Here is a 20959-nt window from a genome sequence, read left to right as displayed (position 1 = left end):
TGGCAAAGGTCATTCATCTGTCACATGGAAAAAAAAATGTGATTGCTCTCCAGTGGCTTCATTGATACGGTAAAAATGAATCCAATCACCTTTTTGATTAGGTGACCAAAAGACAAATAAGCTGAGCTGCTTTTTTCTGTAATTTCTTCATACATATGTATGCAGAGTGTAACTTCTGAAATAAGCCATTATGCAGTGCCTGACTTGGCAAAACTTGTGATTTTTAAAGGAGCTGTTTGACATACAGCTTGCAGAGGTTAAAGAGTAAAAATGTATACACAGCCTGATTTATAAAACTCAGGGCAAGTGTTTTTTCATAGTGGAGGTACAAATGTGCTGTTTGTTATTATGCATTCTTTATATTACAGTGGTACTTAGAAGCTGCAGAGTGCTCTCCCAGGCTCCGTGTGACCTAGTATGGCTCTGACAGTGCACCTGAAACTGCAGCGTAGGGCAGCACTGAAACATGATGGTTCCTCGGTCTGAAGAAGTCAGAGTCTCAGTTTTGTAAATTAATATAATTTAACAGAAAGACATTTCAGTGTTTGTTCCTAGGAGCTGTTAGCTTTACAGAAGCTCTTTTGGCAGGCGGGAACTTAACCTAATAAAAGCATTGTAGTCAGTATGTATTTTTTTAAAATTTAGACTTGTGTCCTTGTTGTTCGTGCTCCTTCCCCTAGTCAACTATTACCAGCAGTGGCCCACTGGTAAATAAAGATACTTACAGAGCCACTCCTGAATTTGCCCAAATTTTTCGGGGCATCAGCCAGTCTTACATGGACATGCCTGCAGTATACACAACCCTAGCTGCAGCTTTAGTATCCTCTCCTATTTTGAGCCCCTTCAGCATTTAGGAGTCCAAAGAGCTAGTGATTTTACGTTGTAGCATAATTCTGTGCAAAAGGGGTCTCAGAAACCTTTACATAAGACAAATACTTAAATACCAGTGCAAATGCAAGTTGAAAAGTGAAGGACTTCAGAGATTTCAGGAATTTATTCCTCCAGTTTACTGAGATGGGTACTAATTTCACATTGGTGCTCATTGATACAACATTTGCATTTGAGTTTTTTACAGTAATCCTGTATTTGTGCAGAACTCTTGTATAGGATTAGCCATGTCTAAAGAAATCAGCAAATATTTTGGGTGTAGAGGCTTGGCTGCATTGCTTTTTAGATTTAAATGGAAACTGTTCTGGGATTGTTTCTTCCAGCTTCTTAAATAAGAAATAAATTGATAGCCACTGGGTAGAAGATGTGTTGTTGGTCTCTTTTGGACTGCTGCATTGCTCTCTCTAGTTTCAGCTCTCAAGTCTCTCTAGTTTCAGTCCTCTGTATTATATACATTATGTATATATACGCATGTATTGCATTTCAGAGAAATAAAGAAAAGGAAACTGTATGTGCTTTATCAGATTTAAAATCACAGAATACTAAGATATTTAGAAATATTTATACATTAGCCACTACATTAACCACTTTCTGAAGAGAAATTATAGGGAAGAGGTTAGTAAGATTGTGGTACATCCAATGTTATTTTTGTTTTTGAAAGATTTGGAACAGAATCCTAATAAGAAACAAGGGGAAAAGGGATTCTTTCTTTTATTAGCTAAAGTCTTCTTTCCAACTTTGAGGAAGCAAAAGTATCTTTGTCTTCACAATCTTTTCAACACTCTTATTCTTCTGGTTTTAATGTTTTCAAATGAGATAGGCTTAGACTGAAATGGATGTTCAAACCACTCTGCTTCAATCTGGAGAGTGTTTTGGAGTAGCATAATGTTTGACTGAAAAGAACCAAAGAAGCTGTGCCATCCTAAAGAAAAAGTGGTTTTTAGATGAGAGCCCTTCAAAGTCAGAACTAGGCAGCCAAGGAAAACACAGGGGGAGGTATAAAGCAGAAAAAAACAAGCAACCAACAGAAAAACTCGGTCCTAACGGCGACATAATGATTGATGGTACTAAAATCGCAAGCATCATAAGGAAAGCTTTTATTAATATAGAAGTATATGTAATATAGAATTAACTAATACGTATAATATTATACATTTTAAAGGAGAAGTTTTGGTTTTATTCTGATGTATGAAGTACTCTGAACATGTTCTGTGTGGGATCTGTGCGTCAGGATGAATAATTTTTATTTTTCTTTTAAACCTCTGGCCTTGAATCACCTAAGTCGTAACCTTACTGTAAAATCAGGTCTGTCAAGTTTTCTCAGTTACATGTTACTAATCTCTGCTTTTGGGAGCTGGTAATATGTTGTATAAAACTCACTGTGGGATAAAGGTTTGTATTTAGGGTTTTTTAGATGGAAGCAGTCAGGTCAGAAGAGAGATGTGAACATGGGTGTCAGTAGTTGGGGTAAGTGGGCAGCGCTGTGCAGGGCAGGTGGCTGGGAGCTGCAGACTGGGAACACTGGGAAGCCCCGGGCTGGAGCATCGTCCTGAGTGCTTCTCCCTGCTCTACCCATCCCCTCGCCTTACCTGCGGGGGAACCGCCTATCGCTGTGATAGCAGGATGAGAATGATGAACGACATGGAAAAAATCAGTATCTAAAGTGTGTTGAAAATCTAGAATTAATTACCGTGCAAGGAGCCAAACGAGGAGGATCTGACAAAAGTGTGTCAAATAATGAATGCTGCAGAGAAGGTATGTCATGAACTTTTCATGGCAGAGGGTAGGGGGATTTTTAATTAACTTAAAAGTTGGCAAATTCACACTGAGTGTAATTACATTGTGGAATTAATTCTTCATAGAAAGGTATTGAGGCCAAGACTTCAGCCAATACTTGAGCAAGATTCAAAATGGGATTCCAGTTTTATTTGGGCAGCAAAAGATACTCTGAGCTGTAGCAGTGAATGCCAGAAGGTTTTTGGAATGTCGTGCCCTGAGGTTTCAGTGAGTCTCTAATAGCTTTTGATCAAATGACACTGCGAGGAGAAGGAGGATACATTATTAGGATACATATACATATATTTTCCACTTCAAACTTTTTATTTTACTCTGTCCTGTAAGTAGCAACCACCTTAAGCGCTGAAAGACATGAAGGAGCACTGGAAGGGATCCAGCGTGACCATTCCTCTGTTTCTGACACTGGATGGGATCCAGCGTGGTCAGTCCTGTGTTTCTCACACTCTTCCAGCCATAAAAATTGATAACTACCTCTTCGGACATCCAAAGCGTGACATTATTAGAGATGTGGCAAAAGCCATTATTTGTCTTCCGGAATACACAAAGATGCTGTATCTTCCCATCTTACACCTACAGGTGTTCAGATGCGTCTCACTATTTTAGTTATATAAATAGGGTGGGAATGACCTTTTAGTTAAAGCATCTGATTCTAGTTGTGCTGTCCATGTTTGAATTATAAAAATGAAGATTGTAGTGAACACTGAGACGTTCCGATGGGGACATAGGCTTTGCAGTGCTGCCATGATAAGGAATCATACAGTAGCGGTGACTTCAGATGAGAACCACGAGGCATTCCTATGGGGGCCAGGCAGCGGCACTTCCCAGACTGTGTGCAGCAGGGAGCAGTTGCGAGGTCTGATGTCAGCCTCGGCCCTGGAAAGCCTTAGCTGGACAGCAGCTGATCCATGAGGATGTTAGGATGAGCAATATCTGAGATTGCAGATGATTAATAAAGGTAAATTAAAAAAAGATGATAAGCCTTGAGAGCATTAAACTGCAAAGCGGTGATTAAAGACCTTGCAATGCAGCTCTAGGGTCTTCAGTCCCGAGTGTGGCCAGCCCGGGCTCAAGCGGTGCGTGGCCACCCGGACGTGGCCACCCATGCCCTGAAGCAGAGCTGAGCAGCTGATTATTTGCAAGGCAGAAAAGCATGAAGAACACTGAAAATGTGGTTCTGACAGCTGTATAGCATCAGAGCCCCCTGGAAAGAAGAAGGGAGGAATGAGTAAAATATCAAGTCTGTATAAGAAATAAGCAGAAGAAAATGAAAGCACGGCTTGTGCCTAGTATTTCAGGATTATCAAGTTATTTCTTAAGCATTACCTGGGCCAGCAGGTGCTCTGAGTGAGTGTCTTCCTTTGCTGATGTGGACTTACAGTCAGAGGAGGTCTGTTTGGATGTATGGCTCTGCCTGTGTAGGACAGCAAGCGAAGGTACAACTTCAGCTGATAATTCATCCATGGCTTTGTCAGGTTTAAGTGGACAATTGCCCACCCAGTCTGGGCACTCGGATCAGCAGTATTTGGCTGCCAAAGAGTTGCTTGAAGACACAACTGCAGGACTGAGGATCTTGGATTTCAGTGTGTAAGTTTGAAGGCTGATAGCTGATGTGCGCATGTTGGTCACATGCATTTCTGTCCAAAACTATCTATGTGTACGTGCTATCTGAATTATGCTGAAAAGTCGGTGTTTTGTGTATATTTACAAGAGGTTGTAAATCCTACCTTAATTCTGACATTTTTATTTTCTTTAAAATGGCTACCTTCCCAGGCTCTGCTAGTCCTATTTCCCAGCTAGGACTTAATAACACAGTATTAAATGAAGTCTCTTCTGCATGTTAAGTAATCTTTATTAGCACTTCTAAAGTATAGCTGTATTGTAACTGTGAAAACAAATGGACTGATGTTTTGTAAGGTGTGTTATTGGTGTTCCTGTGGTCTTCGGGCTGGCATGTTTGCCGATTTACGTACCAATTCACAAAATGAAGTAAGCCACAATGGGAATTCCTGCAAACCAGTGAATCAAGAAATATTTGTGATAATAATTAGCTACCTGTCAGCTCGTGACAATTGAAGAACAAGGCGGAACAGTATCTGTTTTGAGGTATTGATACAAACATGCATTCATGGGCTTTCTCAAAAACTTCTACTTCCAAACCACCAGCCCTTTCCATGAAAGCCAAACTCAAGTGCTGAACTTCATCATCTTGGGAAATGACCTTTGCTAACGCCTGCCTGTTAGAAAGGCATTGCTAGTTTTGGCTTCTAGTACAGATGAAAATGCACACTACTCAGTAAAAGTTTGCTTGCTTTTATTTTATTAAGTACAGCTATGATTTAATTCCAGTTTCGTTTTTTAAAAGAACTCTAAATTGCATGAAAGAATATAACAAAGATGTGAAAGCAGTGGCTTCTTTTGGGTTTGAAATACTTTATTATTTTTGAAATCTGAGGGAAAAAGCTACAGAAATCACAGAATAACCTCATTAACATATGAAATAAATCATGAATTGGGGAAGAAAAGAAAATGTTTGCGTATCTGGCTTACCACAGCAAATTTCTATATCTTGATCAAGAGCAGTTGTAAGCTGGAAATGGAGAAAACCAAGAAGGATAAGGGTATGGAGAGCTGGTTTTCCAACTGCATAGCAGTGTGTGCCTCGGACCTAGCAGGAACTTGCAGATTTCCAAGAGCCGTATTGCACAGGCAGTGGAGGGTAATGCCTCCTGTGAGAACAGCTGCTGTGTGCTAACATCAGTATGAGCTGTCACATTAGGTCTGTAATCATGTCATGGACCTCAGGAGCCCTCGGAGGGGCTACAGCAGGGAAAAAGTGGAATTGTCAAATACTGTGAAAGCTGTGGAGAACAGAGACATCGATTGTGTCTTGAGGTAATTGAAGGTATGCAACTATTTTTCCTTTCGAGCTGTTTTGCAGGCTTAAGAGAGTTGGGATCTGAGTCAGCCTTTGGGTAATTGAAGTCCTTGAGTCAAAGGATGCATATTTTCAGTGCTTCATAAACACTTTGCCCGCATAACAGGAGAACAGCGAGCTGCTTTTGGGCTTTTCTGTTCTTTTAGTAACATGCTTGGAATTGAGTTGAGTAACCGGATGATGTTAATTCATCTTTCTGTTTAAGGTCCTTCTGGAACAAAGTGGGAAAATGACATGAATACATTTTAGGTTATTTCTTTTAAGAGTGGAATTTCAGTACTTCGGTTCATACAGAAATTATGCTAGCGACAGTTTTCAAATGTAGCTTTTTACATAGAAAAGATGAAGTGATCTGGGTACCTTATTAACATGTATTGCAGTTCACGTATTGCGGATGCCTTTAAATAGCTGTTCATTTTATTGTATCTGGCTGTTGGATCAAATAAGCTGTCAACAAAATGTATTTTGAAATCTCAGCCTAAATTGCATTTGCAGGCTGTAAAATAAGGATTAATTTTTTTGATTTCTTGAGACTAGAGACAGATTTCATTTACTCTGCATTACCGGGACAGGCATATTCTAATATTTATAACTGGAGATAGATCAATTTGTTCTGCATACATCTTCCTTAGTTTTGAGGCCCAGATTTGGTTAAAAATCCAAACTGGGTTTTCTTTGAATTACAAATTAATTGCAGTGAATATGTAGTTATCTCAGATTAGTAGGAAAGTAAATACTTCCAGGAACTGTGCAGTTTGGGAAGCCTTTATCTTTTTAGAAACAGTTTGGATAGTGGTTTTTATGTATTAATAACAACAGAAGAAAAACTCAGTTTAATTTGCTGAAGTAGGCAACTAGATAATATCAGCACTGGAATACTAAAAGCAAAAATACTGGTGGGGGAAGGTCCAGTGGTAAGAATTTGTAATTCTTAAACAATAAGTGGCATTACGAGATTTACTAGTAGTGACTAGTAATGATGTTTAAGAATGGGAAGAAAAGGCGATCTGAGCCGCATGTCTAGTTTTAATGGAATGGGATACTTCAGGTGCATTTTGAAGGAAATTTAGTGAAAGACAAGGAAGTAAATGGAAAACTTGATAAAATACAACCTGAGTTATCTTTGATAAGATAGGTTGTAAAAGACTGGCCTGATCTCTTCCTTTGTGAAGGTAGCTCACTTTTTTAGACAAATGAAGTTTGTCTACCTGGAGGCCAGGAAAGCCTGTGGTACAGGGTTGAATGGAAGAGAATTATTTCAAGTTGAAAAGATGCAGATCAGTGGAAAAGCTGTAAAAAAGGTAAAGAGGATGCTGTAACAGCTTGGAATAAAAAACAGAGCCCGGCTGAATTTAGTTCCAGATGGAACTAAATTATTTTCTGAAAGGGTTTGACATGCTCTCCTGCAGTACAGGGGACTGGACTCAGTGACCCAGAAGTTGCCATGTACTTGTCTGACACCTTTTAAGACCTCCTGAAAGAAAAGGTTAGTAAAATGGGAGGTCAGTTTTTCCTCAAGTGAAAGTTAGCAGTGAGGTTTATGAATAAAAGTATAGTCCTTCCCTCCACAATGCTTCTTCACTAAAGGCATCACTTTCAGTTTGCTCCATTTATTCTGCATGCAGCCTCCTTCTTCTGTCCCACTGGTCAGCATTCGCCACTGACCTGCAGTGGGACAGAAGCAGTCACTCAGATGATCTGCTTCGGAGCTGGTGTCTAATGTTGTGCTAAAGTGAAGTTCTGAGGCACAAAATTATGAATGGATTTAATTGGAAAGACAGTTTCAATATGTATGTACTATGGTATTACAGTTCAGAAATTCCTGAGTGTGGTGTTTTCTGTGTCTAGCAGTAATATCAGAATTACTTTTCAACTGCTTGAGAGAGAGAAGAGTAACACAATTTTGTACCTGTTTTGGGTTATTTGGACTGTGGGGTATGGGTCAGAGAATGTTGATTAGATCCATAAAATGCACCTGAATGCTAACTCTTGCTGTGTCTAAGGTCTAAGTGCTCTTCTGTTTAGTGAAACCTGTGTTCCCAGCTAAAATAACGTTAGGGTCCATCACAGCCATCTTAGCGAGAACATAATTGAAAGCCAAGAAGAAATACTGTAGAAATAGGTGTGGTTTTTGGAAATTTAGGTGACTTATCCTATGATTTGGACCGTCTCCAGCCTGTCTCACAAAATACAACTGGAGAAGATGCCTTCATTTAATCCACGTGTTAGAGCACGTAAAACCAAACTCCCTTTCTCCTCCAGAGGAGATTTGAAGCAACATCTCACTTCTTAAGTAAATCCATAGGTAACCATCTTTCAAAGGGCATTCTAAGAAGGGAACTCTAAATAAAGTAGTTTTATTTTGCAGAGAATAGTTAAAAATCTGCTGAGACAGGGAAGATGTAAGCAACTGCTTAATGCTGTTACTAGAGCACTTGTCACTCAGAGGAAGGGTGTTCACTTCGATCGGCTGTTCTTGCATAGCAGGAGATCGGAGTGGGTGTCCGAGGAGGTCATTCCCTTTTGTATGCTTTTAAAATGAATATGTGTGTAGACTTTATATTTTTTTTTGAAAGAAACTAAAGTTACTTTACTTTTGTTTGGAACCTTGAAAAAAGGAACCGGAGTTACTGGTGACTGGAATGGAAGTAACAGGGGTGTGGGTTAGGTGGTTGGGAGAATTGTTTATCAGAACTTGCAGATGTATGGAGGCTTTCTAGAGCATCACATAGCATGGCTCACGTTAATTACGCTTGGGCACTCTGAGCTTCCGATAGGGTTGCGTCCCAACTGTTGGAAACACAAAAGCAGATGATGGGTATATCAGGCGTTTATGATTCTTGAACACTGGTGACAAGAGTTTGTGATTGAGGGGGTTGAATTGAAAGTAGTAGGAAGTAACTTATTAACGGGACTTAGTAAATTAAGCACTATCATTTCAACAGAAAAATGTGAGTGTTGTCATGGAAGACACATGTTCCCTTCATAAATGATTACTTTTTTTTTTTAATTCTTCAAAATCATATTTAATTCTTCCAAATCATATGTGTCATTTAACAAAACATGGTGTACTAAAATGGGAGACCAGATTATTGAGCTCGATGATCTCCCAAGTGATGCATTTTTAAAGACATTATGGTCACTCAGCATAGTCATTACGGTAATTCAAGTCCCTGTTCACAACTACGTACAACTCCTCAATATTCTTCCACAACCATTAGCGGTCTTCTAATTGTTTGAAAAAGAGTATTCCTGCTTCAGTTTCCCCAGTGGTAGTTAAGAACCCTGGGCTTTTCTGCATTTGCATCCAGCTGTCAAAGTAAGTGGAAATCTGCATTTGCATGAAGGGGTTTTTTTGCCCAGAAGATGTTCTATTTTTACAAAAACTGTGGGAAGAGATTTGGACATTTTGGCATTCTAATACTATAGTACAACTGCTCTAAATACCTATTTTTTAAACCAATGTAATGTCTTTAACCCACATTAGGGTAAAATAAAATGATTTTAGATAGTGCTGAAACACTTCTATTATTGACTAGCATAACTAATCTCAAACACAAAAGCTTTATGGTGAACCCAAGTCAAAAGGGAGAAAGCTGCAATATATCAGGTAAAAGCTGTTCTTTTATTTTTTTCCCAGCATATGAAAACAGGAGTTCCAGATTTCTGTTCTGAATTGAAATTTGGGAAGAGCTCTGCAGTCATACTGTCGTGCATCAAAATACTGGAACCAAATTAGCAGACTTGCTTTCTCTTCCAAGAAGATTAACCCATCTGGACTTTTTTGGTTAAAATTAGCAATAGCCAAAGTAGTTAAAATAGTTAAAATAGTTAAATAGTTAAAATAGCCAATAGCCAAATAGTTAAAAATACAAGGTCACAAGCAGAAGAGTTCTTTTCATAGGCTGCTTCCTAGAGAAGTGGCAAAATAAGAAATTTCCCTATTAATAAATTTTATCATTTTACTTAGATATTGCAGGTTTTTCTTTTTTAAAAGTCTGGGTATATTTTTCTGCCCAGAGGAGGCAATATGCTTACAGAGTGGTTCGGATAATGTATTTTCAGTTTTGCTTTATACATCTATTATATGTTCCTCCTTCAAGATTCCTCCTCCTCCTCCTCTCAGTTTTTTTTTCAAGACATTTTCAGGGCTGGGAAAATCAGGACACAAATTTGTGCAGTACCCAGCGCAGCGCATCGTTTATGGAAATGTCTGATTTGCTCTGAACTGTAAATTCTAAATAGCGATAAGTGGGATTACTGCTGTAATTATCTTTCTTTAGGGACCATTTCTAACTTGAAATATAAAGCCTGTCTATTAAATAACATTTATCAGGAATGTTTCCTTAGGCATACTTTTCTGAATTGTATTTTATTTTTATCTTGAGCAAGATCTGACTCCTCACGGTTTGTGTTAGAGACAGGGAGAATAACTAGAACAGGCAAATGCCTTGTAGGCAACAGGAAAGCGAGTGGAGAGATGAAAGATGAGCTTCCAGCAGCTGCAAAAAGGATATACACTTCAAGGGTGCCCTATAAGCCTTATAAAGCAATAAAGGAAGGAAAACAACATTATGAAGGGTCCTAACAGCCATAAAATTCCAAAAATGGCAAGGATTGCTTTCATTATATAAAGTGTTCGTTAAAGCTTTAAATAATGAAATAAACTCTCGCCACTGAGAATGGAAACCTTCACTGCTCCGCCAGCCTCTGTTTACTTTACAATAATCCAGGCCATAAACGTAGTGCCACACAAACACTCCGTTCTGGGGGAGCTCCGGGATGCCCAAGGACCACACAGTTCTCCGGCTTCAAAGGAGCGGGGTCTCCAGCAGCACGCCCGGCTCCTGGCCTGCCGCCCCGCCGCTGGCAGCCGCCGCTGGTACTCGCCTTGGCCGAACGGTAGAAAGTCTGAGTCAGAAAATCCCCGGGATTGTTTTAATTGGCTTAAATTAGGTGTTTCGGGGTTCTTTTCTGGGACAGGGTTTTTTGCTTTCTTCTTTCTTTTGAAGCCCAGGCATATTTTGGGTATTGGAAAAATGTGCTGAAGACTTTGGGACCAGAAAGTAAGTGGGGAAACTCATTAAGGGGTCTTCTGGGATTCACGGTGGAGATACTCACAGATGTCTTCTATGTAAAATAATTTACTACTCACTTACTTGTTTTGAAACATAGAATTGGAATTAAAACTAAGAATTTAGCAGATTATGCAACAGATATTTAATTTGTCTATCAAAAGAATGGGAAGAAGTATTTATTTTGAACAGGAATACTTTTAAAATTCAAAAGACCTTGTATCTGTTATTTTAGCAGTGCTAATATAGTTTATCTTACCTGTTAATAACATAATCTGTTTAAATATTTTCTTCCTGAATTAAAAGCCACTTTAGAAAACATTATAATCTGTAAAGTACACATGAAGCACGCTTCCTTATCTGTCATTCAGCCATTTTCTGCTTTGCTTGCAATATACAGGAACAAAATGTTTCCTTGGGGAGAAAAAAAATTCAGCTATATGTGGGTAAAATTATCATTGAAACCTTTAAGCTACAGCATACTCCCCTTAAAGGCACTTGAGCAGTACTGTGATTTATGATACTGTTTGCAGTGAAAGTGTGGCATCCTATTCATTTTTCTGCCCAGTGCCATAGTTTACCATTTGTTTCTTCGTCATAGTTCTGAGTAGTTTTCTGAGGAGGTTAAGCATCTTTTTTAAAAGCCACTGGAAAAGAAAACGGCTCCTGATGTATATTTTTGTGTTCATGTACGTGTTACATGAGATATATTCGTGCAGTTTTGATATCTCTGTACTTGCACCATCCAAAATGAAATCCTTTGTCTCTTGGCATATTTTTGGGAGACCAGACAGGGAGACTGTCTGCATCATGAGTGGGAGAAGTAAATGAGTCACAGTTCTCTTTCTTTATGAGGAGCTTTGTTTCATTCAAATCCCTCTTGCCAAGATGCTGACACTGGATTTGAGTCATCAGCAATAAACAAGTCGTACAGAAAATTGAATCTTTAGAGGGCAGAAAATCATGGGCAAAGGAAAGGCACTCACCGGCAAGCTCTCTGATAGTCTGTGTTTGAGAGGAGTTATTGATTGCATTATTTCCTGTGGCGGATTTTTCCATAAGTGCCTTAAACTAATTCAAAGTCCCAGTCTGAAATTTCATTTCGAAACATGGCATGTGTAGTGAAAACCAGCAGCATCACTCAGGCTTCGAGATCACGAAAATGAAATTGAATTTTCACCGCACTAAACAACGTGATTGTAGTCCCTGGTTTTATCATTAGCTTTTCACCTGTGCTGTGTCCTAAAAGTCTGAGCTCAGGAAGAAGTACTGGCATCTTCCAGCAAAAAGGAAAGATTTGGCGAAATTTATCTTGTGTTGGGTTTGGTTTAGTTTTTTTCCCCCTGTATAATGCAATTTTCTTTTGCCTGAATAAATTTACTTCATGTATCGTGGTAGCAGTCCATCAGGACTGGACATGTTTGTGTTCAGGAGGTGATAATAGATCAGCTAATACATATTTCAGTTGAAAGGGAAACTTTTATACTATATCAACTTTAAGTAAGTGTTTTACTTTCATGAAAGTAGCACAGCACCTTATTTGTGTATGGTACCAGCGTTTCTAACTACTCTCAGCTTTTAAAGTGTAAATGCTTTAAAGAAGGTGGTAATGTACCAATATTTTTCATGTGGAAGTATTTTCACATTTAATAACCTTCCCCTCAACAAAACACTAAAAAGTCAGTATTTTGCTGATTACCTAAAACGTGCCTTTTTATTATTTTCATTTTAAGGTGTAATTCCATAATCAGTCTGGGACATGACATATAAATGGATGGAGCTGACTCATGGAGGGGCCAGGAAAGGGGGTAGGGTAATGGGAACGACTTCAACGTTTACGGGCATTTCTTCATCCTCAAAATGTCTTGTACAGTGTGGAGTACCCCAAGGGGCTCTCTGTTACCTAGAGTTCCTTCATCCCTTGCGATGAGCATGTGTGCTGTGCTGGCGTTGCTCTGACCCGCCTCCCCCGGCTTTGCCCCGTCATCTTTGTAGAGAGGCAGAAGTCCAACACTCTTGAAGGAAAGAGAAAAATACCCTAAATTTTCAAAGAAAATGGAGTGTATAATGCAAACAGTAGCAGTTATGGTGAACGTAGTCGAATGAACTTACACTACAGCGCGGCTTTGCTAAATATAGCTACAAAATACTTGTCTGCGAGCGCTGATGTAGGAGAGCATTGACATGGCATGCAGCTCGGGAAGCTGCAGAAACAGGGGCACAAATCACAAATAAAGAGATGGGAATAGGATTGCGGAGTGCCGGAGCCCTGGTCCTGTACTCACTCAACCAGGTAACCTTCTTCCTTGGAAGGTTGGATGGTCTTTCATTTGTGCTGTCCCTTTCATTGCAAAAGTGGCATTTTCCCTCTTGTGCCTGAAGAGACTCTGGAAGAGTAGAAATAAGAAATGAACTTGTTTTGTGGCAAGAGGATCAGTGTACTGCATGCCTGTTGTTCAGCAGCCCTTGACAGTCAATTTTAAATATGGATGGGGAAAAAAATCAGGGTAAAATTTGCTCACTCTTGGTGAGTTCAGATCTGTCAGGCTTGTGCTTTGCTCTCCCCCGCTGACCCTCAGACACAATACCTTCCGGGGTGTACATCTGTGGCCCTCCCATGGTGGAAACCTGTCAGATCACCAGTGGAGGTGAGGAGGAAAAGAGCAACGTGTCCAGAGGAAAAAACCTGGAGAATGCTGATGCAAATAGGAGGCTGAAAACCTTGAATGCAGTGAATTGAATGCAGCCTGGGAGGAAGGGAGTGAGGAGGAGGAGGAGGAGGGCCTGGGGACCAGCTGTGGGAGGAAGCTGAGAAGTAGTGGAGCAGGGCAGAGTGCTCGGGAGCAGAGCCAGGGCCACGGCATGGGGCAAGAGCCAAGGAAGGAGACAGGCAGACAGAGCAGAAGGCTGCAGGGAGCTGCTGAACGGAGGTGCCACCTTTCAGCTGGCCGACATTAAATGATGGTGTCTTGTCCCAGGGAGACCCATCCCCAAAGGTCCCTGCAGCCATGTGCTCCTTCTGCTCCTGCGTGTCCTTGGTGCTGGAGTCTTTCATCGTCCCTCCAACCATGGCCTGGCCTTTTTCCTATAATCCGCTGCCAGCCTTGTCCCCTGCTTATACCAGCCTGCCACAGAGCAGAGCTGTTCTGTGCAGCATTGCAACGTGGCTCGGAAATGCCACGCAAGAGTAGGCAAAGGTGTCATGAGAAGAAAGCTAGAGAGTGATGCAACGAGGTTTAAATGTGCAGGGGCTTTGAAGAGTTTGTTCGTGTAGTCAATAGGAAAACCAACATGTGATGTCTGCTCAAAAGACATTGTGGGTGAGACCCTTTTCCCTCCTGACTTTTGAGCTGGACTCTGAATACATGCAGCAAAGTCCTGAGAGTCTGCTGGCTTTTCAAGAGAAGAAGGGTTAGTTAAAAAGGGAAAGGTAGCATAAATCCTGTATTCTCATGGTGAGGAAGTCTAGTTCATGTAATCCTGTTGATATTCTCCAAAAGCCAAACTTAAATTCAATATTGTATTGTGGAAGAGCATGAGTTAGGTGGACCTAACTGAAAAGGGGTTTGTTCCTCGTATGGTACTTGTGGAAGTATTGCATTCATTTGCAAAGGAATGAAGGACATAGACCAAAGGTCTTAATACTGTGTTTAAAAAACTGAGTGAATGGTAATTGATGATAAGAGCAGAGTTTAAGCTCACTTAACTTCTCGTGAGCCGTGTTTAGTATATATTAGGAGCTTACACAGTGAGTTCAACATAGCTTTGAAATGCAATAGTTTTGCATATATTGTAATAATATTTTAATGGTAAGTCAGTTACTCATATTCTGAAGTCAGTCTACCTGAAAAAATACAAATTAATACAAATACCGTTAATCCTGATAAATAAAGCAGTTTTGTGTACTTCCCCAGACTATGTGATACAGTTAACTTCCTTCTACCTCAGAATGGTAATAGTGATAGTACAATGAAAAATTTGGTGATTTTGTATTTTGCTTTTGCATGTTTTTTAGATTTGGTTGCCAGGGCAATGAGGGACATGATTATAGAAAGATTAGTGATAATTCTAAATGATTTTGCTGTTTGCTCCTGGAAGTTGAAAAATTTTCATATTCAATTGTCTCAAAAAATCATTTTATTGGTGATTTTTTTGGTGGAGACAGTGGGCTGGGGAAGGAGTCACCATTGTTCCTTCTCAGAATAATTCCTTTACGTGGTGAACTTCAAAAGAGTCTGGATGCAGATTTGAATGAAAACTTATTATTGACAAGAGAGAACACTTGGTAGTTATCTTTCCCACTTTGGTGTCAAAGAAATTGCTTGTCCTCTGCATTTCTTCCCATGAAGGACACTATAGATTTAGAAATTAGCGGAAGAAACTTATATTGCAAGAATGGGTGCAGGTTCCATGAGCAATGTCTAGAATGTATACCTTGCAATATCAGTTTGCATGTGTATGTACTACCATGTGCGTGGAAGAGTAACCAATAGTTAAGCACCTATTGTTAATAGTTTCGTATTTAAAATGGCATTGCCAACTCATACATACCCCAGTGGAGCTGTGGTTCTCCATAGGATGTCTCTGTTCTCCTTTAAGAGCAACAGTAAACTAATAAAATCAAATTAAGATGTGTCAGGAATGCATAAGAATTTGGTATTGATGATCACAGTATATTAATGGCAATTTGTTTAGCAAAACTTAGAAAAATTTGTTCATACTTTATGATTTTCAAATGGAAATAAACATTTTTTTATTAAAACATTTTATTGAAGTGGTATCTATAGTTACTGTCTGGATTGTGAGAAGCTGATGATTACAATGGAGAGGGAGCTTGTTTCACTAGTTTGAACAGATGCCAGAAGTATTCAAAATGGGAAGAAATGTGCCTGAAGAGTCAGTTGGTTTGAACTTTAAAGGCTTAGGTCCTCTTGCCAAGTCTGCCACTTCTTCCTTGGGTGAATATGGGACGGTTATCATTTGAAGTGCTTCACTCTCACTTTCCTCGTTTAAAAACACAGATATTTTAGTTGACTTCTTTTGTAGAGCAGTTTGAGATAAGGTAGTGAAGAGGATAGGTGTTATTCTAAGCACTGTTTTTTAACCAGGGATGAGAGGTTGGCTCAGGACACTGGCAGAGAGACTTGGAGAATTTTTCCTCCTTATTGCTTATTGGAACCATCCCCAGGAAAAGGTCTTTCATCGAGGAACAACATCTGAAGGTGTTTTCATGTAGTTACTGATTTCAGACCAACCCACAGGAAGCTCTATCTATACATTGGTGCTAACTCAGCATCCATTTACCAGGGTGGCTGGGATTGAAATGAGCATGTATTTCTCTTGGCAAATGGTCTCCTTAGGTGAAGGTTGAACACAGGGATGGAAGAGCATGAACAGACACGGGTTGCTGTATCTAGCTGGACGTTGCTGCCAAAGCTCCACTTCTTTTTGTGGTTTCTGCCCTCCTAAGCCATCAACCTTTTACAAACGTACAAGTCCAGTGTTGCAACTGAACTTTAACTGCATGATGAGTCTCGTAATAGCAGATATGCTTATTGAAAGGGCAGGGAATATGGTGTTATTTCAAAAGTCTTATAACTGTAAAACCTACCACTCTTTTTAGTATCCGAAGTAGCTTGTATTGAATTTAATACATACATATGTGTGTGTGCATCTGTGCTCACGTATTTGGAAAGAAGAATCTGGATATTTGAATTATATTTGAACAAGTATTTTAACCATTAAAGGTAGATCTGGAGCTTCAGAGCCAGGACTGTATCGCAAGTTCAGTGCCAAACCTCTCCTGAACTCTAATAAGACTAAAAGTAGATGTTTTGTTCTACATATCTAATTATCCATCACTTTCTTTTAGGAAAGCTTTACAGAAACATATTTTTTTATACTTAGATTAAAAAAAAAGTTACCTGAGGAAACTGCAGACACAGTGAAGGGTCATATGAATTGAATTTAAGAAATGCAAACTTTTAGCTCCAAAAATTTTTTGAAGATTTAATTGGAAAGTCAGGCAAAGAGTCTTTATGCTACTGTTTTCTAGTGGATCTGTGGTAGATTTGTTTTTGGTTTGGTTTTGTTCCTCTCAGTACTGCTTAGAAATCAGCTAAAACATTTATATTGCAGAAATGATATAGCAGCAGTTTCAAGCCTTTTGTGTCTTACATGCTTGATTAGAAAAATCCCATTAATGATAGAAAATGCTAATCAGCGATGTGTTTTGCCAGCCACCACAGGCCCACGCACTCTATATAATCCATTGTTTATTAACCTAATGAAGGTCATTGTAGCTTTTGAAAGCTTGTGTGACAGCATCTCAGAATGGTTTTAAAACTCTGTGCCGCTGGACTCCGGTGCTGGAATAAATCAAGGCTGGGTATTTACTTGTCAGGGTGGCTCTGGCGTAAATGAGTTTTTTCTGGGTGGAGTGATCATACTGTGCTTTTCATTTGTTCATTATAATTGTCAAGACAGACAAACAGTGCAGTGGTGGCTAAGCTGATGGTGCTGCCATTAAGTAGCTAGACACTGTCTTTATCCACGTCTTACTGATTTTTCTTTTCTTTTCTTGGCAGGTGACATCACACAGAAGGGATATGAAAAGAAGAGATCAAAATTAATTGGGGCCTACCTGCCACAGCCTCCCGGTACGTGCATCTGTGCTTGCAATATATGAAGATGTCAAGCGTACTGATAGTTGCCACAGTAAAAATCTGCATCTCTGAAGAAATATATGTGGCAGAAACAAAGCTATTGTTATGCAGAAAAAGCTTATTCCATCCATTTTATGTATATTTTTATATATATGTCCGCTTTGATGTGTGTGTACATTTTTTACATACGTTGCTGTGGGTTTGGCAGTCGTGTCTGGAAAATGAAATCAGCCTAGGCTTGTTAGAGAGGCATTGATTGTTAGAAGTAATGCAAAAATACAGGGGAAAACGTGATGTCCTAACTCATTGAGACCCCAGCCAAGTAAAGCTTTCTGAACAGAGGTATACACAAGAGTGGAAGAGAACCCTGGAGTTTGTACCTTCCTCCATTTCTGGGTTTCCTGTCCAAATCTCCCTTTTGAAGACCCTAGAGGGACCAGCAACATCCCTAGAGTTCAGCTTGTCCTATAACGCGTGGACAACCAATCCTTTATAGATACCTGGTCTCAGTGTTGAGGGATGGGTTGCATGTACTTGCCCAAAAGGTGTAAAAAAATCCTCTAACTAGATTTAATGATGTATTGCTTCATTGAAATAATTTCCTCTCTCTAGATAAGAACTCTTCAAAGTTCTTTCACTCTTCTGAGGCACTGGATCGTGAAGTTGAATATGTAGTTGTAGGTATTGGTGTAGGCCATTTTGTGTTGGTCTCAGAGGAGCATGCCCCACACACTTGTGGCATCCCACTCACCTTACGGTGAGTCACCCCCTTGGGCTTGGCTGTCCTCTGAGCCCTGTTTTTGTTGCAGGCCTGGGAACTAGTTTCCTCCTTCTTTTACAAAATCCTGCCTTTATGGCGGAGCTGATGGTTTTCTATTTAAACTGCTCATGCGTGGAGGCACTGCCTTGTTCTCTCTTCTTGAGGTGTATATATATTACCTAGCTCCATAGCAGAATGATACTTTTGTGCCTTTGGATTTCACTTGGTCTGCTCCACTGGTGGGAACTCCACAAAAGAGATCAGTGTTATAGACACCTCCATTTTCTAAAGTGATACAGCCTGATTTGAGGGTGTCTGTGACATTTCCTAACCATTGGGATCCATTAGAGAATGAAACAAATCAAATCAACAGAATTACAATACCAGAGGTGCAGTTATTAAATTTCTGAGTATTTATTGATCTGACCAGACTATCAGACATACAATAGTCTTCACAGTGTGTTCTCATGAGACCTACTTAGGTTTACTGAGCTATGGAGAGACTGTTGCCTCACAGTAATCCTCAACACAGCGGTGCGGTTGGTACCAGTATTTGTTTATACAGTTAGTTGTGCCTTTTTTTCTTCACACAAGAAAATACAGCTCTTTCTCCAGAAAGCTCATACTCTTCTGATCAAGCTGTATCAGTGGCTGAAACTGCTGGGGATTCATCATGCATGTAATGATGAAAGACAGAAGATGGAGAACCCTCCAAGGTTTATCTTTCAAGGTCTCAGTTGTGATATTAAAGGTTTCCAGTGTAAGGCGAAGCAGAGGGATCTCTGAAAGCCAGTCCTGTAGTAGGGTCTGTTCAATAATTTGAAGAGGTCATGACTGAGGATGTAGCTGATTTAGGGCTGTTTTAAAGATGGAAGAAACGGAGTGAATGTTTTCCGCTCTACCATTTCCCAGAAAATCCTGCACTGGGAATGTGGCATATGGATGAGTGAAGGAAGATTATAATAGGATGAAGAGGAAAAGTATTGAAATATCATCTACTGTTTTCTTGTACGTACATCAGGCTCAATCGTTTAGCTGAAGGCTAAATGAATTATTTTATTATAGTGGAAGATAGTGCTTCTACTGTATTAAAGTATTTTCCTCCATAAACTGATATTATTTGTGCTTGGGTCTTTGCTGTCTTTGTACTTTTTGTTTGTTTTGTTGTCTTAGCTTTTGGACAAAACTTGAAACAGTTCAATTTTTGATATTCTCCTTCTAAGACTTTACTCATCTGAATGGCTTGAGGTCCCTGCTCACTAGGAAGGGGGAGATGAATCCTTTCCAAGAAGAAATAGGGTAACAAAACAGATGCTGCCTGTTGTAAGCCTCTGTTCATATCTGAACAACCGCATACAGGACCAAATCAGTCATTTGGTTTTTTGTTGTAATCTGTTTTGATGGGGAACTGCAAGAATTTATAAGCTTTGGCGGTCTCGGATCTTGCTATTAAAAGGGAATAGACGTTTTAGAGATATTTTAAAACAGTATGGAAATGGACATGGCTCTTTCACTGGGATTGGAGGCATTGGGGAAGGGCAGGGATTTGCATTCTGTGACGGCGTTCAACAAACTAAAGGAAATCCAAAGGCAGTTCCCCTCTGTTGGGACATCCAGTCCTCTCGCTGCACCTTTGCTAACATTACTAACGCCCATGTTGGCAGAGTGGAACATTGACCCGCGTTGGCTCCGTGAGTGTCCTGTGGTGTCTGTGCGTGCGTGTGCGTGTGTGCTCTACTGCATGGGGGCAGCAGCTCCATTCGTTGCTGTAACAAATGTAAAAAAACTAAACGTGAATTAATTAGTTTTTTTCAACTTGTTACAGCAGCGAATGGAGCTGCCGCGGTACGGTGTAGACTGCAACACAGTGAAGGAGCTGCCAGAAGAATGCTCCGCACTGCCAACATTGGTGTCTGTGACATCCGGGAAGCGGCCGCTAGAGAGAGAGCAGCCAGCACGGCAGGAAACCGGCCTCTCTTTTATTTTCGTTTTGGTGAGCACAATGAATGTATCTTTTCCAGTCCATATCTGTCTGTAACTGTGCCTCATCTGGAAGCCTCTGGTAGACACCTACATCAATATGATAGACTAGGAACTGCCAGTGACAAGGCCGGACAACCAAAGGACAACATCTGGAAGGCAATTACTGACTTTTATCTGCCTAAGAGTGAAGTGATGGGAAGGGAGAAGGAGTACTCCTTAGTAACATTTGAACATGTTAACGTCTCTCTAGCTTCCATACCATGGATACTTTGAAGGGGGATTCATATAATAAGTTGGCGAAACACAGGAAGGCATGTGTTTCTGATTGCCTTTTTGGCACTGCCTTTTTACAGAGCTCTGGACAGGTCCAAGCCCACCAGAATCCGGAGGAAGCTGTAAAAATCTAAGCACTCCTAATTCTGTGCTGTTTTCAAGTAGAGATCTCTGCCTGAGCTCCACTCACGTCCAAACCATTCAGAAGCAGACTGACTTTTAGGAACAGGCATCAGGCTGGTAGGGCATACTGGAGGAAGAACATTGTGCAGGGCTACGTGTCTGCAGTGTGGACAGGCAAGGCATGACCCCAGCCATGCCTGCATGGCTGTGCCCTTCAGCAGACACCCGTCCTGCCTTCCGGGGGTCGCCTGTGGCTGGTGGCAGGCAGTCTGCTCCTACTCCCTGGGTTTGCAGCAAGGCTGCAGAGGATTCACAGCCCCTCAAGACACCAGATTTTCTCTTGCCAGCCGTGTGGGCACATGGAGGACATCACACTCATCGCACCATGCTCCCACAAGGCAGTCCAGACACAGTGTAAGAGACGGCTAGAGAGAAGATTGGGTTTGCAGTTCTGTTAGGA

The 20959-nt window shown here is 40.4% G+C and overlaps 1 protein-coding gene across 6 annotated transcripts in view; it reads left to right on the top strand.

Annotated features, from left to right (window-relative positions):
* Positions 1–20959, top strand: part of DIP2C (disco interacting protein 2 homolog C) — a 327852-nt gene that overhangs the window by 161049 nt on the left and 145844 nt on the right. For 3 of the 6 annotated variants that reach the window (XM_075492421.1, XM_075492419.1, XM_075492422.1), the window contains exons 2-3: positions 17283–17354; positions 19946–20113. In XM_075492421.1, coding sequence (XP_075348536.1) covers positions 17283–17354; positions 19946–20113 — 240 coding nt within the window. Of the gene's footprint in view, positions 1–10612; positions 10687–17282; positions 17355–19945; positions 20114–20959 lie in introns of those variants that run through there. The other 3 variants (XM_075492423.1, XM_075492424.1, XM_075492425.1) reach the window with 2 other exon arrangements.

This window comes from Mycteria americana, chromosome 2, assembly GCF_035582795.1.
Source record: "Mycteria americana isolate JAX WOST 10 ecotype Jacksonville Zoo and Gardens chromosome 2, USCA_MyAme_1.0, whole genome shotgun sequence".
In the NCBI taxonomy this organism is placed as follows: Eukaryota; Metazoa; Chordata; class Aves; order Ciconiiformes; family Ciconiidae; genus Mycteria; species Mycteria americana.
The sequence above is the reverse complement of the archived record's forward strand: the minus strand, read 5'-3'. Positions and strand labels throughout refer to the sequence as shown.